At 35.1% G+C, this 16,877-nt stretch overlaps 1 protein-coding gene across 3 annotated transcripts in view; it reads right to left on the bottom strand.

The window, feature by feature from the left end:
* The window catches only part of WDR25 (WD repeat domain 25), a 57,671-nt gene that overhangs the window by 25,057 nt on the left and 15,737 nt on the right, over positions 1-16,877 (bottom strand). For all 3 annotated transcript variants that reach the window (XM_056493980.1, XM_056493982.1, XM_056493981.1), the window contains one exon: positions 565-712. In XM_056493980.1, coding sequence (XP_056349955.1) covers positions 565-712 — 148 coding nt within the window. The remainder of the gene's footprint in view (positions 1-564; positions 713-16,877) is intronic.

Below are 16,877 nucleotides of genomic sequence, written 5' to 3'. Positions count from 1 at the left end.
GCATCAAGGAAATTAGTTGTTAAAATTACAACAATCAAATCCCAAATCAAATTTAAAAATGCATCAAAGCAACACAAGTTCAGTCACAAGGTTTCATACCAGAATTTAAGTTTCTATACTCCTAATTAAGGTCCTATTCAGAAAAAAGAAAAAATCACCTAATTAACTTCAAGCACAAGCTTCAACCCAAGAGAGAATGAGATACAAGCCTATGTTTAAATTAAACATATGTATAAATGTTACTGAAGTCAGCCTTAAGAGGCTGTTCAAACACTTTAATGAGTGACCGTGACAGAGCATAAAAACACACATTTCATTCCATCTGTTTAGTACCTGAAAAAAATTACATGGGATCATGAACTGCAAGCTATTTCAGTTTTCTCAAACTTTTCCAACTACTCTTAATTGCCAAAATACATTTTTAAAGTAAGGTCGCATTTCAAGAATTCTAACTTTCATCCACAGATTTGTCTATATTTTAGAAGAAAGAATAAGGCTAGCAAGATCCCAAGTTATCTGTACACAGTAAAGAAGTGGCAATAATGCACTCTTCATGGCCTTTACCTGTTTCTACATCTGTTAAATGCAGCATGGAATCAAAGCCTCCACTGAGGATCCTTCTTCCACAGAACGACCACCGGGCAGCCCGAACAGCACAGGAGTGACAGGAGTAGGTTTTTAAACAGCAGCCTGTATCTACAGCATCCCACACCTTCAAAAGAAAGATCAGGACACCTTTACAAAGAATCACGATTTTTTTTTTTTTAATAATAATTTGCTACAGCAAATCATTTTAGTTGAGCATTCTGAAGTTGTACCAGCTAAGCTGTAAAAAATGGTTTGAAATAATTGCATGGTTGATTAGAATTAGGGTATTTTATTAACAAGCCACAAATCAGTGTATTTTTATTACTTTTGTTATTTCTTGAAATGTCTACATTACTTTCTATTCCCGTTATACTTTCCCATTTATAATGCTGTCCTAATCTATGCAGGGATGTATCCAAAGACATTTTACCTTTAAATCATTTTTCTTCTAAATTTTTGTCTACATCACATCATGCTTTCCATCTAGTAAGAAGAATCCTGACAGATTACAGCTTTCACATCTGCCCATGCATGAGTTTTTATCATATTTCTTAGTTTGTAATTTTAAGTAGAATTTTACCTTAACTTCACTGAGGAAGCAGATAAGAATATTATCATGCAGCTACATGGAGATTTTTAAGGACTGGTCTAAGTCCCCTCATTTTTCATTTTCTTGTGGAAAGAACTAAGTTGATGCTGAGAATTTCTGAAAATCCTAGAAGTTATCCAATTATATTTAAGTATATAACAAGTAGCATTTTCAGAACATAAATACTCCGGCTCATATTTTAAAAGCAATTTTTAAAAAGACAGGTACTTGTTTCCAAGTAATATATTTTAGAAAACACAATTACTCTGACTTTAGTTACCAAGTATAGTCGACAAAAATTAAAAGCATATCCTTTTCATGGTTCTCTTTTTGTGATAGCTTTAAGATAAAATTACAAGTTTAGCGACAAATGGCCCATATAAAAATCCAGTATGATTAGTTCTGTGACAGAAGGCTAAACATCAAAACTATTTTCTTATAAATTTTCTTCTTCAGTAAAAATTAGATTATAAAGTATCCTATAGTTGTACAATATAGTAACTATTGAGCTTAGATGTGAACAGGGAGAAAAAAAATGAGATTTGGGTATTCTATATTTTTTCTTCAACTATATTTTCTTTTTACTGGACAAAAAGGAATTGCTGACAGGATCATTACATAATACATACTCAGAAGACAATATTCCATTATAGAAAATTACTTTATCAAAAGATCTTCTATCACAAAGCACAGTTCTGCAAGGCAAAGCAACCAATTATCATTAATTACTTGACTAGCCAGTAAAGACTGAAACTGTGAGGGCCATACCCTTAGTATTCTACCGTAATCACAAGTTTAAAAAATCAGGGAAATTCTAATATTAAACTGCTTTTGAAAGTAAGTTTCTCTCTTTTAATGAGTTTTAATGATTGTTTGAAGTTTCACAGTATCAAAAAAAGGGTTAATTATGTCTTGGAGGGCTTTAATACAAGGAAGCTAATGAAAATGAATCAAGATGAAAGGAAAAACAGGTGGTACATGCTTCCAACATTTTCTGACAGGTTTTAGAGATTAAGTACAAAAACTCAATTTTCACAAGAAAGGTAAAGTAAAGCAAGTCCGACAGCACTCTGAGTTCATGTTTCATTTTAAAAAGCTACATAATTGGAAATAGCACATCCTTAAAGCTGCATATTTCCCTCCATTATGTGAGCTGGAACAAGTGATCCACTTTCTGTGGATGAGACTACTGACCATGCCCAAGGGATAATTTACCAAGTAACACACATTTCTTTCCACTCTTATTTTCCATCAGCTCTTTTTGCCCAGGTAATGGTGGTGTTGCAATGCTTTCTGGAACCAGAGTTGCATGAGCAAGGTAGTTTTGACTGAGGAAATTCACTTTGTTTACTGCCAATTAGCGTAAACTTTTAATTACAGAACCAGGTTTTGAGGAAGAAAGAACAAGAGTTAAACAAGCACTTAGAGGAGTACCATCCCACTTCAGTCCAGTCCTTCTCCCCCTGCTCCTACCCAGCTTCATCAGTTTTCTCTGGGCATGCTGGTGAATGCTCAGCTGTAACAGAGCCCCAGGTTACAAGCACCAGTCTGCACCTCAAGTGTCAGAGATGTTAACCATGGTATATGCACAAATGGAGAATCTTCTGCATTTCATTACAAGGGAAAATCCTTCAGATCTATCAGAGGATCACTGCAAAGCCACCATCATGTCAGCATTTCCTTAGGGAAACTCTTAAGCACTTCCCCATTCCTGTGTATTTCCACTGCTTAAGCAGTGGTAAGTGAAAGAAATGTGACTTGTGGGACAGTTCCACTGTACTCTGTCCAAAGCTTGAGAGGAATTTCTGCTCAGCTGCTGGTGCTTGCTCCACCAGGCAGCCACCATCACTGAAAAAAGGAAAGGTTGCAAAAGGATGAGTCCTCAGCATCTGAGTTTGCATCTCTCTGCCCAAGACTCAGATTGTCCAGAGTGATGGGTATTTCTGGGTTTTAATTTCAACTGAGAGTCAAGTGTGTCAAGAATAACTTGTGTGGAAATAAAGGCCTTTCTAATCTTCTTCCAAATTCTAGGAACTAGGGTCATTAAAGCTTCCTATTTCAAGTGACTGATGCTGTGAATCGTGCCTTCTTTGGCAAAAAGGAACATGAATTACAGCCTCTTTACCAGAAGAGGATCCCAAACATACTGTTCTGAGTGGCATCTCTACATGAACTCAAAAAAAAGGATTTGTTTCCAAAACCAGTCTAAGGCTGAAGAGAAAGGCTACAACACCATAATCTAAGAAGTCATGGTTTTAAGAATTTCAAGGTAATTTTTTTAATAAATGGAGTGTCTTATAATCATTTAGAAAATTTCACTTTAAATACCAAAAGCTGCTAAACATTAACCTTCTAATAAATACCTTTACAATTAAGATTTGTAGAATAAAATCCCAGATTTACATCGAATAAAGATCATATTTAGTACAGAATAAATTACTTGTGCAGAGGAAACAGTGCACTAAAAAACACAGAGGCTGATATATATATATATATCTTCCTTCACAGGCATTGAAACACATGTATCAAATATTATAAGACTAGAGATTATTATGCATCTGCCAAAGCAAGACACATTTATACGAAATTATTTTTACCAAGAGATGAAGTGCTTTAAGTGTTGTAGCTTGACTTCAAAACTCAGCTCTCACAGAAACTCAGTATTATTTCTATACTGAATTCTTATTAAACCTGAGGTTGCTCTTTTATCTTGTGATGACCATTGTGATTTTAATTACTGAGCTAAAATTTAAAAGCACACATTTCATCCTGCAACTCTGAAAATACTTTTTTGCCACACATTCAAGCAATGTTATATGTTAGAAACAGTAACCAGTCCATCCTTTCCCATTGTAAGAATAACAAAAACAATGAAATATGCAACAATTATGAGAAAAAAAACATATATTGCCATATTACCTCCTCTAAAGCTACAGTTATTAACTAATTAATTATACAGTATTTAAAAGAAATAAACAGCCTATACTCATTTCTAGCACAAAAATATCATGAAAAGTTTAATTTTATTTTTTTCCAATTTTATTAAAATTTGCTTTAGTTTAGCAAACAGGTTCATCTTTCACTACTATTTCTTACTCTTCTTCACTATTTCTAACACTGCATTCCCATTTATTTTTCATGAATTGTTTTCATTTCATTTCCTCTTCCATTATAGAAAGCATGGAGATTACATAGTTATCTGCTAGGATTAATATATGGGGCCAAAACGGCAGGTACAAACAGCAAAGTGACAAAATTATACCAGTGATTTCTTTACAAAAGCAATTTTCCTTTTACTTTCTCTGAGGCACAGTGTAATTCAATTGCTCTTTCTCATTCTCTATAGTATTTGGAAATAAAGACCTCAGAAGTTGTTTGCTTTTCTGTATAGATTAGAAATGCTATGAAGATACCATAACTTGTATTTTAGGTAACACAACCAGACCTCCTTGCCCTTGAGAATAGAAGTTCACAAAGCACATAAGCAACTACACAATACTAAAGATGAGTTTTATTATAGATATGTTTCCAGATCCTATTTTCTGCTTTCAGGAAAACAGCCTTGCAAAATAAAGAGGTTTGGTTTGAAGATAAAAACTCTCTTGGTAAGTCACAGCAGGAAGCAGGAGAGGGTAAGCACTTGATACTCAAGTAAACAGCAATCACAGAATAAAGCTCTGGGGTCTGCTGCACTGTCAACCAGCTCATAAGGCACAAAAGAAAGACTTTTATCTTACTGATCATACAACCTAGGGACTCATTCCCAGAAAAAAGGACACAGTAACATAAGAAGAGTAACCAAAATAATATGAGAACTCATCAAGCACAGCAAGACTGATAAATGAGGAACTGAGCTCATCTCTTTCATTGCCATGCTATGATTATCTATGATGCACTTGCCTCCAATTCAGATAGCAGAAAAGAAAATCCAGCAGCCTGACTTTTAGAAAGAGAAAGGTGCATCTATTCAAGCAGGCAGTCAGTAATTGCACAGTGAACCTGAGAACAATGATTCAATTGTGATAAATTAGAGGTTAGAAGCAAGTGAGGAATTAAGTTGTATGCATTTTGAATTTGCATGCATAGAGGAACTACAGGAGAGCCAGTCAAGAATACTAAACAAGAAATTAATTTCTGGAGCATTAAAATTATAAACTTTTTACATGGATGGATATGTGTTCATTTCCACAACATAACATAACATCCACACTAAAAGAACACTTCCCCCCTCAGTTTAGCCAAGTTGTGCAAAGCTGTGTTACCAACTTCCTCTGTCAACAGCTCCTAATGAACTACAGTAAGAAATCATTTCATACTTTTCAATTACTATAAATATAAAAGTGGCATTTAAGAAACAGCCCTGTTCAAGGATGATGTGGGATAGTACTGAGTTACAGGATGCATGAAGAAATAACTATGCTTTGACTAGAATAGACTCTGTTCCATTCCACAGCACACTCAGGCTGCTCCACAGACTTCTGAAGCTGAAGACAGGAGCCTCTCCTTTCCCTTTCTTGGAACAGCACTGCTCCCTGATGTGTCTCAAGGAGATAAAACTGATTGGGTTTTTCACTTTGTTTTTTAACTGCAGAACTGAATTCAGGTCTGAAAGATAATATGCCATATCTGCTCACATGCAGAGATTCAAGGGAATGGTGCTCCCTGAACTACACTGCTTTTCCGATCTCGTCAATATCTAAATACTGTAATTTCTAACAAATACAGTAGAGAAGGAAGCCCCAAACTATCTGCATAAAATGTCTTTCTAGTTTTCAAAGCAGGCTCTGATCTGTACTTTAAAAGGTTCTTTGAAAATCAGTGGGCCAGAGGGCAGAAAGAGTCTCATGGAAAAATTATAAAAAGGTATCTCCTGCTGTTACTGCTTCTCCAGATTCCCCTCTTGGATGAGGTGCAGCTTTGGGCAGGACTGCAAGAGCTAAAAGTGCCCCTTATCTCTAACCAGCAGCAAAAAGGATAAGGGCTACATAAACAGGTACACTCTTTTCTTCATAGAACTGAGACAAGAGACAGCCAGGAAGGGAAGCAATAAATAGCCAAGCATTAGAATTGCTAGGTGTGCCTAAGCCTCTCAACCATTGCACGACTCACAAAAATGTCTGATCTTGCATGTAATATATATAAATTCCTAAAGTAACCACAGGAATATTTAGAATGTTTTATTCTTGTTTAAATAAATGTCTTCTTAAAATATTGAGCTAAATAATACTGTTGTAGTACAAAGTAAAATTTGTTGAAAGGACTGCAAAGGAGATCACTTGAACTCTTTTGTCTAAACCTGCAGTTAAACCACGTGAAAAACTAAATTAAGCTCAAAAAAAACCTGTGAGCTAAGGTCACATTGTGTATAACTTTCAAGTGCAAATAAACTTATTTTCAAACAGTTATGAAGGATGTAAATAGATGTTCAGCCTGTTTCATGAACTATGAGTGATGACATTTTGGACATACCAGCTTAATTTTTAAACCAACTGTCCCCAAAAAAAAGAGTTTATCTGCAGGATTCTGTATAGCTAGATAAAGTTAATGCATTTTCAGATGTGTTGAACACTTCTTTTAGGAATGTTTAAAGTGTTCTAGGGAATATATTTTAAATGACATCCCTCTTCCTAATCTAGACATGGTGTAAGAAGTATATATCAATGCTGTCATTTGAACATTTACAGATTTCCACTAGCTTTCTTCTTGCAGCAGTTGTAACTCAAAATACAATTACCTCACTAATCTGAAGGGAAGAAGTAACTTTATTATTGCTTTAATATCTGAATAAGAGAATAAGAATTTGTATTTGGATAGCTTATTACTTACTACACAACCCTTACTACTGTAGAAACAAGAATGCAAATAGAAAAATATGATAAATTCAATTAGTGAGACAGCCAGCATAAGGTCTAAATTTGTTATTTTTCCCCTAAAAAATTTTATACTAAAATATCACAAGTGTATTAGTTAAATTAATGAGGTGTAAAATCTCTTTTACAAAAAAAAAGGAAAACAAAAACAAACAAAAACTCCAGAAACAAAATCAAACTAAACCCAAAAATAGCCCAGTATATTAGACATAAGATAGTTCCAATTTTGTAGGGGGCTTTATTCAGGCAGAAGTATTTTAACTTATAATATCTGTGGAATACTAGCTGGCACTACTACTAGAAATTACTCAGTGGTATGAAAACTGATTTGCACACATGTCAAAAAACTTTAATCCTAGCAAATCCAGTAAAGGTTAAGTACAAGCACTACATGAGCTTCATGCCAACCACGCCTATGAAATACATTTCCAATTATTTGGTGGTTTATTTTAAATAAAATCCCTCCCACAGAAACTCAGCAGCCCTGTCTCCAGTGAATGTTCCATAATTGTTAGTTGTGAAGCTTCCTTTGGGTGGTTTTCCCAATAATAGGAAAGTAAAAACCCAATCAAAAGTACACTTCAAGCTGCCAGCATCCTATATAATAATTTTAAGAAAACACTAATGGAAGAAGATAAAACATTTTCAGTTGGCAAAGGAGGGACAAGACAAATAAAATAGAATTCTGCAAAAATGAAACAAAATCTCCACATCACTGAGGCAAGATCTGCCCATCTGATTACATACAATAAAGAAATATTCTTGGTAAAGCTTTCAGAACAAGAGCTACTACACTTCATTTAAATAGACCTAATGATTCCCTACTTCAAAAGTTAACCTATAAAACAAGGAAAATCTAATCAAGGAAAAATGAGGACATAAATAATTTTAAAGTATTCAAACTATCTGGGAGTTTGACAATATAAATAATTAATATTGCCTCCACAGGAGTCTGTAAAGTCAAAACTGACAAACAGAACTCTTCAGAAAGAAGTCAATCATATTTTTTAAATGGTAACAATAAGACACTGAACAATACTGATATAAATATTTCATAGACATTTCTATTAAAGAATTTGCTAATTATATATTCCCATTGTATTAAAAGTGTCCTCAGGACATACTAATCTCATCTGTGAGAACTCTTTTTTTAACCATTTGATTCAGAAATGGAAAAAGTAAAGAAAACATGGACTATGGTGAATTCCCATTTCTTGGATGTCATTCATGTCTAGAATTACAGACAGAAAGATGAAATGGATAGTTGAGACCTTATTTCTTATTCAGTGGTTTCAATATTCTTTCCCTGTTAATTATGTGCAGTTTCTGGGCAAACAAGCTCAATCCTCCATGGTTTCCCCACCCTCTCAGAGGGAGGCTGCACACAGAACCTACACACAGCTGGTGTCCAGATGAAATGCTGCTAAACACTCACAAGTAACCCATGCATGGATGCAGTAATATGGACTAGCAAGATACTAGTAACATATTCAAACACTTGATTGAAGTAAGTAAGTGCTAGAATATTATATAATTATTCAGAAGGAAGCCCTGCTGCTCTTACAAAACTGAAGCTAGAGATTAGGATGAGTTTGTTTACAAAGAATGTTTACCTAAAATGATTATCTCTATTATAAGAACTGAAATACTGAAGAAGTATGAACATTTTCATGAAAACACAGTTAAAAGTTTCAAAGTAACTCAACAGCAGTTCTGAGTATTTTCATGACACAGCAACTCCTTGTAAATTTTTCTTTTTATTATAGCATATTTGTAGCCAAGCATGTTGAGCTGAAATCATGACAGGTTTATACTGAACTGTTTCCATTCAGCACCTGGGCTTCACAAAATTATCAAAGCTGAACAGGCAGTTTCTTTCAGGATTTTTGCACAAAGTAACATCAGAAGCAGATATATAATAATCTTCTACTTCATTAGTCCAAGCTTCTGAGTCACACATACACATGAAATTCTTCTCTTGGATGGCATATAAATTCCATGCACATATTACTATTATTTCACAATGCAAAAAATTTATACAAAAGTCAGTCACTACCATATAATTGCTGAGAAAGAAGATATACCTAATAAAACAATCAAAATAAATCTAATACTTCCTTTTTTTGGCAGAATGGTAACTTATAAGGTTTGTTGTGTTTAATAAACAAATGAAAAAATGAATTAGACTCCTTTAAATGAGAAGATAAAAGTAGCATTCTATTTTTTAAGTGTTATAATACTTCAAGGATCAATCAATATCTTGCTTTAATTAATAGCTTTGATCACTATTTAAACAAAAGGGTTTCAAATTTGGGTTGGTTTTTTTAAAGACATGTTTTAAAAATTAAGCTTCAGAGCATTTTTAAATGCTGGAGCATTACTCCACTCACTTGAAAATAAAACCATTATTGAGGGGGTTTTGGGTAGGGTTATTTTGCTTGTTGGCCGGTTTTGTTTTTTTTTTTTTTTTTAATGTGTTCCATACCACAATCATGGGCCATTTCATAGTTTTGTAGCATTTCCAGTGAATGTCTAGTTAAGGTATGGCACCAAGCTTTGAGTTTTAGGGACACAAGGTTTCCTGCAGTGCAGTGTGTTTGGCAGAGAAGTTTGTTTTTGTAAACAGAGGTGAGGGTTACAAGTTTCAAATATGCATTTATTTTTAGTATCACAGTGTAACACAAAGCACATTTGTATTGTGACAAGAACACATTACAAAGCTACAAAATCAGTTTAAACCAATTAAAATCAGCAGGAGCTATATATCTTACTTGTTTAATGAATGGTACCAACAGCACAGGGTCCCCCCCACTAAATAAAAGAATACTGAAACAAGCCCAGTAAGATGATCTTGCCACTAAAAATATTTCCAGGAAAGCAGGCAACTGAAGAGAAGTCCTAACACAACTCAGAGTTCCTTGGATATCATCTGAATTTCTCTAAAAGTATGACTGCCACTCCAGCAGGGGAATGTAAACCAAAAACTGAGGAGACATGCTGAAGAACCTGAAAACTATCTAAATTTATCAACTTTGTCAACTGTAATCAAGTTGGCAAAGGCACAGAGGGATGGGAAAAAGCAACCTGGTTTCTGGTAATAAGTATTAGAGCTTTAACTAATATGTCAGTTAGGACCCATAGTATAAAACTGTTCAAAACACAGCCATCATACAGTTGCTAGCATTTTTTATTAGTTATATTTCTTGACAGTATTAAGTTGTGAGTAAACTGACATGCCTATTTTCATTACTTTTATGTAGTTTTTTTTTTTTCTACATTGGCAAGTGAAATCTTCACAATTCTAGCTTCCTTCCTTGGAACCAAAAGATCATTAGTAAGAAAATTCTCCTGAAACCATTTTATCTTCCTCTAAAAACTTCAGGGGAATAAATTACACCATTAGACTTTCAAAACACGTTGATTCCTTCTACAAAGCACAGATTTGTTTGTTAGAATGTTTTATACCACATGTATAATTTTAAAAGACACTAGAAAATTACAGACATTCGCAGAATAAAGTCTTCACTTAGACATCTTGATCTCTAAGCACACCAATCATTCTTTTGACTTTTATTCTGGCAGACAGCTAGTTTTCCCAGTTCTCCTTTGTTCTTAAAAAAGATTCCAAAGGAACAGAGATGCAATAGATATTAAGAACAGAATTCTTTCCCCCATTCTAAGATTTGGAGAAACACTGCTTTTCATTGATACGAGACCACTCTAAGTAGAACCCTGTTGCCTTAGAGTCCTTTAAATGCCAGCACGACTTGTGGGACAGCAGCAGAGCCAGCAGAGCAAACACCCTTGGACAGAAATGTCAGCTCAGCATCCTCTGTACTGGTACCTCCCTTTTAGTCCTGGTTTCAGCACAAACTGCAGCACCAAGACCTCAAATGGAGATGAATGAGTCAGTCACACTACACACAACACTTGCTCATCCCTCTAAAAGACCTGGAAGATGCAACCTCTACAAACTACACCAATTTTGACACACTAAGAACTGCATAAATTAAGGTGTTATCACACATTTGACTTTGGCTACATATTTTAATGTCCAAATGAATCAATAATGCAGGGCTGCCCATGACAGCTTGTGGTAACAGTTTACTGAAGCTATATCACACAATTAGAAGTAAGGTGGAGTCTTCTTCACCTTCAGAGAAAGAAATATCAGAGCCCCCTCTGGCAGCTGTACAACTTTAACATCATGATTTGTTTCCACATAAATAGTCTTACCCTGCAGTTCAGAAACAGCAGTGGAGAGAAAAGATAAGCCCACTGTTTGATTAAGTTCTTGGAGTAAAGGTCTTTAAGTAAGAGCAGATATTTTCCTTACCCAGAGCAGAATATATTTTGATAAATACAATGAGCAGTTTGGTTACTTAAGTGACACTGAAGATAATGCTAAATTTTAGTTGTGTAACAGAAATAACTTTGTAATGAAATCAGGTTAGCCAGAACAACAAGAGAGCACCGAAAAAATAGGTAATTTATTTGGATAGGTTTTTTTAAATTTAACTGAATACTTTTAAATTGCTTTGAAGAATACACCTAGCCTAAAGGCTGCAGGGATAAACTTTGGCTGAGGTCTTCTCAAGGCTTTTCTGCATAAGATGTTATTTAGCAGGATGGATGTACAATATAGGAACCTCCATTTGTTCTAGTTATACTAGGGTCACCCAGACAGAATTTTTCCAATTTTTCTTGAGGAAACCATTCTGCTTTACAATAATTGTTTGTACCTTTACTGAGTTAATATGATGCTTGTGTGTCTCTAAGCAAGTAATGGGAAGAACAAGAAGTTTACAGTCCAAGTGACAAAGGTCTCTCAGTGCCAGGTTTGGTCTCCTGCTTCCCCTGGAACAAACTGTTGCTTGTGTTGTGAGTGTTCTGCCTTCTAACACAAACATCAAATTGCTGCATGTGAATGAGAAGTACTGCTTCCTATGTAAATTAAAGAGCCTCCAGACAGCTCCTAACACAGAGCTGCCTCCCATAATCCTCAATAACAATTCCTCACACAGAGGTTCAAATCTCTGCCGCAGGAATTCCTGCTCAGGTGGGTCTCCACTGCATGTGTGGAGGTAGATTTTATCTAGTATGAAGTCTGTGAAAAATACTGCTAAGCCTTGGAAGCTGAGGAGCATCAAAGAGCAAGCAACATGATGGTAAACAAGTGATTTATTATATTAAGGATGTTTGCATTTCCTGGCCACTCAATCACTCAAGGAGGTAGGAGGCAGATGCCTCAAAAACACATCAGGATTTCTCAAAGTTACACATTTGACTCCCAGGATATTCTGTGCCTCCTATAAGATTTGCTGCCTTGAACAAAACAGTTTGCCTCACAGATGGGAATGGGCACCTTGCGTGCAGCAACACACATACACTACTAACCCTCAGTAAATCCCTGACTTTTAAATGTAGTAGAAAAAATCCTGCTCTGACACAGTTATCTAGAAAAGTTGTAGAACAATTTGTCCTCTTTTTTTTTTTTTTTTTTTTTGCAGCTTCCCTCCAAGCACACAGCACAGTTCAGTTTCCTTCACTCAGCACAGCCACAGATATACACAAGCATAGATATAAAGCATTGGCTGTGTCATGCTATCTTCTTTTTAGATACATTCCTTTTTCAAATGAAGTGAATACAGCAGCTCTCTTCACCAAGCAATTTACACAGCATCAAACACATCATTAGAATACTCAGATTTTTTTTCTTTTAGGGAACTCAAGTATCTACATATTAACAGCTTTACATAAAACAAAACTGATTAGCTTTTGTTATTTCTCCTTTGCATATCTATGCAAACCACTAAACAAAAAGGGGCCTGGCATTCATGTGACAAATAACAGAAGACTGCAAATATGTTTAATATTCTTTGTAATATAGCTCAGTTCCTATAACGTCATTTAGATTGCCCTACGGAGTTTCTGTACTTTGTACTTTATAACATTTAATCTCTCTCCTGTGAAATCTTGAAGAACAACCTATTCCACAAGTCAACCCAACAGAAAGTTATTGACAATGATTTCATGAAGAGCTTTGTCTCATAGGGCATTTGTAGGTAATTTGCAAATCTAATGTACATCTAGTCAGCAGAGGGTTTTCAATGCTCACTTACATTCCTACAATGTAATACAGTCGTGTAGCCCACCTGAAGTTGAACAAGAGATCTTTGATTATGTTTTTTCAGCAATACAAAGCACAAGTTTGCATTTTAAGATTCAAAAAAATAACCTTAAAATAACAACTACTTAATTTTTTCACATTCTGCACAAGACTTTTGTAAATAGGTTTTTATTTCTTCCTGTTCTCTAAAGTAGTTTGAAATTGATGTCTGAGAGATGAAATATCTGCTTAGCATGTTGCAACTATCCTGAATTAAAGTGTCCTGAATTAAAAACTTGAAAGTATTTCATGTACTATATAGGAAAATATTATTCTGAAATGTAAGCTACAGGTTGTTACCACGATTTCAATGGACTCTCCATTCACACAGGTTAATGAATGTCTATGCAAATAGAATATGTCGTTTGTAAGTAAAAGTAATTGACAATAGAGGTTTTCTGTTCATTTAATGCTCTTTTTATATATATTTAAATATATGGTTTTTTAATATACATACACATATATACATATAAGCACATGTAAAGTGCATTGCTGCAAGCAAGTCGAAAGAAAGATTAACAATGGAAGAAAGTTTTATTTTAATGGAAAACCTTTGAAGAGAATCCTTGGATATTTCAATTAAGTTTCTATCTGAAAAGCAGAGAAGAAAGATGGAAGAGGGAATCTGGAAACTAGAATATAGGGAAGATTTTCTACAATCTATGAGGGGTTTATTTTGATTTCAGTGTAAGCTGTCTTGGGCTGTGGAATGCTCTCTGCCAAGAAAAAACATCCTTAGAGAGATAAAACCCTTCTGGTATTATCATAAGCCATACTTCTTTAGCTGAAGATGTCAACACACCTTTGTAACACCTCATGATGGATCTAGCCTGCCAGTCTCATTTGCTACTGCTTCTCTTTTCTTATGCTGCCAAGGAAAAAAAAATCAACTGCTTGCTTTAAAAAAAAAAATACTATACACATCACAGTTCAGGTGTTAAAAACCAAATGGAATGAAATAACTGATTATCCATGCTGCAGTGGTATAAGTAAATAGTACACAGGGCCTAAGCAACTGCAACACTTTCAGAATGATTTAAATAAAATCTGGATTTTATACTGAGAAGCAAAATACATTTTTCACAGTAGGAAAGAGATTCCAGAAACATAAGTAGTACCTTGAGTAATTATTGTTAATTAACTATAGATGAGGCACTATTTCCAAATGTGACATTTAAAGCACATAATGTGATTGTGAATATTCACAAAGATAATTAAGTTCATCTGCTTCAAGTCCTTGATTTAGGCACATCTGAAAACACCTCTTAAACTATCATTAGACCTGTAATCAAGTATTTTGTTGCTCAGGAAAATTGCATACCTTTGCTTACCTGCTAATATTGGGATATGTATTCAAATGCTAGTACGTGGCTTTAGATAAGAAACTCTCCTTCAGGCAAATGCTGAGTAAAAAAAACAGTGATTCTGATTGTTTTCTCAGGAAGGACAATTAAAAATTAATTCCTCACACCATCAGACGGAAATAAAACCAAAAATTTTTAAGTTTCCCTAACTGAACTCAGGATCACAAGACTGATGTGAGCCATATTTGACTGAAAATATCCATCATCAAGTCAAAGGTACCCCCAATGCACATGCTGAGGATACTATTCATGTTAGGTTGCATACTTTCTTCCATCTTATTATAGCTAGGTCCATTTCTCTATGAAAAGAAAAAAGCAACCAAATTCAGGGATGAAATACAATGTATAATGTAAAAATGTGAAAATCAGAAAGAGAACTGATTTCTTTCTGTTGGAAAAAAGTTCTAACCACTACCTTCTTCAGAGGCAAGAGTCTTTGATCATCAACTCTGATCTTGGTCTTGATCAAAACCTTCTTGGAGAAATAAACTCTGAAAATAAGAAAAAAAAATGACCCCAAGAACAGAATGTCAGAAGAGTCATAACTTGGTGTTTTGTCCTTTGTTCTTTTAAGAGTAAAGCCAGCTTCTTTCCACTAGAAAAAATGATTAATGAATAATGTGTTCCAAGATGGAGAAGAAACATTTAGACAGCGTTCTAAAGTACAAAAGGTTAAATGTACTCTATCACTCTCCAATTATTTGATATAGAGGATTTTTAATCAGTCAAAACAACAATGTGAATAATTATGTAATCTAAGGATGTCCTACTGGTCTGTATCTCCCAGCCCAGTTTGAATAGCAGTTTCATTCTATACCACAGAACTTTCTCCTGATCAAACTTTTATCAAGGATTATGTTTGAAGAGAAAAATAAGGCAAAATCTTTCTAAAAAAAGAAAAATTGAACGTTCAATTGTGCATAGTGCCAAGAAACTCCTGACCTTGTCTAAAAGCCAGTTCCTGCTGCTGCCTGGCTGCATTGAGTGTAGATTTACTGTTCTACTTCAAAGCCCATCAAGCACTGGCAATGCCAAGAGAACAGAGGGGGTGAGACACTGTGCCACAGGGCATTAACCCCAGTCAGCACCCTGCTCACATCAGCAGCCAGCTGGGCTGCACTGGAGGTGTCACCCTCCAGGAAAGTGTTGTTCCATTTCTCAGCAGTGAAAGGAGAACACCTGACCCCAAACACAGGATACACCTCATACAACCAGCTGACCCCAAACACAGGATACACCTCATACAACCAAGTCCAGGCTTGGGAAGAATCTCCTCAAGAGATCTACATGTTGGCCACCTTCCCCAATATCTCTTTCCCTAAACTATAGACTGAGAAAACAAGAAGGAAAAAAAATGTTCTACAGTCTCTGGAGATGAACAACAGACCATGTTGCTGCACTCCTCCTAAAGACATGAGTTCAGATAAAAGTGATCTTCAAACAAAATAATCAATAAAATCAAAATTGTAGTTCTTTTCCAAGCGCTCAAAGCAGGTTTCCTAGAAAATCAACCTACTCAGGATTATCCAAAAGAAGAAATCAGGAGAAGATTAAAACTTACTATAGACCTTCCTTTCCCTTTCCTTATTCTGTGCAAGATCACCAAAATGCTGTTGAAACACTTTCTTACAGTCATTTAGTAGTGACCTTTGGCAAGTTTCATGAGGAATTATTCTGTTCCCATATAAAGTTGTCAGCAAAATAAAATAGGCTGTGGGAGGTTACACTACACTAAATACCACTACACTAAAATTACTACCACCAAGTATAACAGGTTAGCCCTAAGGCAAGCCAGGTTGCCAAACCAGCATTAATTGAAGGCCAACTGGTCCAGTGCACATCCTTAAAGCTACTGGACATTTTAAATCCCCCAGAGCAGTGGTTTTCTGCTTTTTATGACCAAAAAACCCCAAGGAATAGAAGGAATAAGTAAAAAGAAAAACTATGCAATTAGTATTTTCTCCTATTTTACTAGTTAAGTATGACAAAATAATGTCTTCAGACATTTTAGGGGAATAATTATTTATGTTTCTGATGCTCATCATTGAATTTACAGCAAATTAAGAGGAAAGCAACGTGTTTTTCAAAGGAATTCACCTGCTCTACAGAGCTAGCATGATGGTATTAGACCATATATACCACAACACATTGTATGCTCTCTTCTCAAACCTTCTAAAATCCAAAATAAGTATCCTCTGAATTATTGCACAGATTTGTACTAAAGAAGCCTAGAAATTAACACCTTATGTATTAGGTAGCCCAAATGAAAAATCAGAAATTCTCAGCCAAAACATCAA

The sequence above is a fragment of the Oenanthe melanoleuca genome, chromosome 5, assembly GCF_029582105.1.
Source record: "Oenanthe melanoleuca isolate GR-GAL-2019-014 chromosome 5, OMel1.0, whole genome shotgun sequence".
NCBI classification, from domain to species: Eukaryota; Metazoa; Chordata; class Aves; order Passeriformes; family Muscicapidae; genus Oenanthe; species Oenanthe melanoleuca.
Note: the sequence above shows the minus strand (reverse complement) of the source record. Positions and strands in the feature narration are given on the sequence as shown.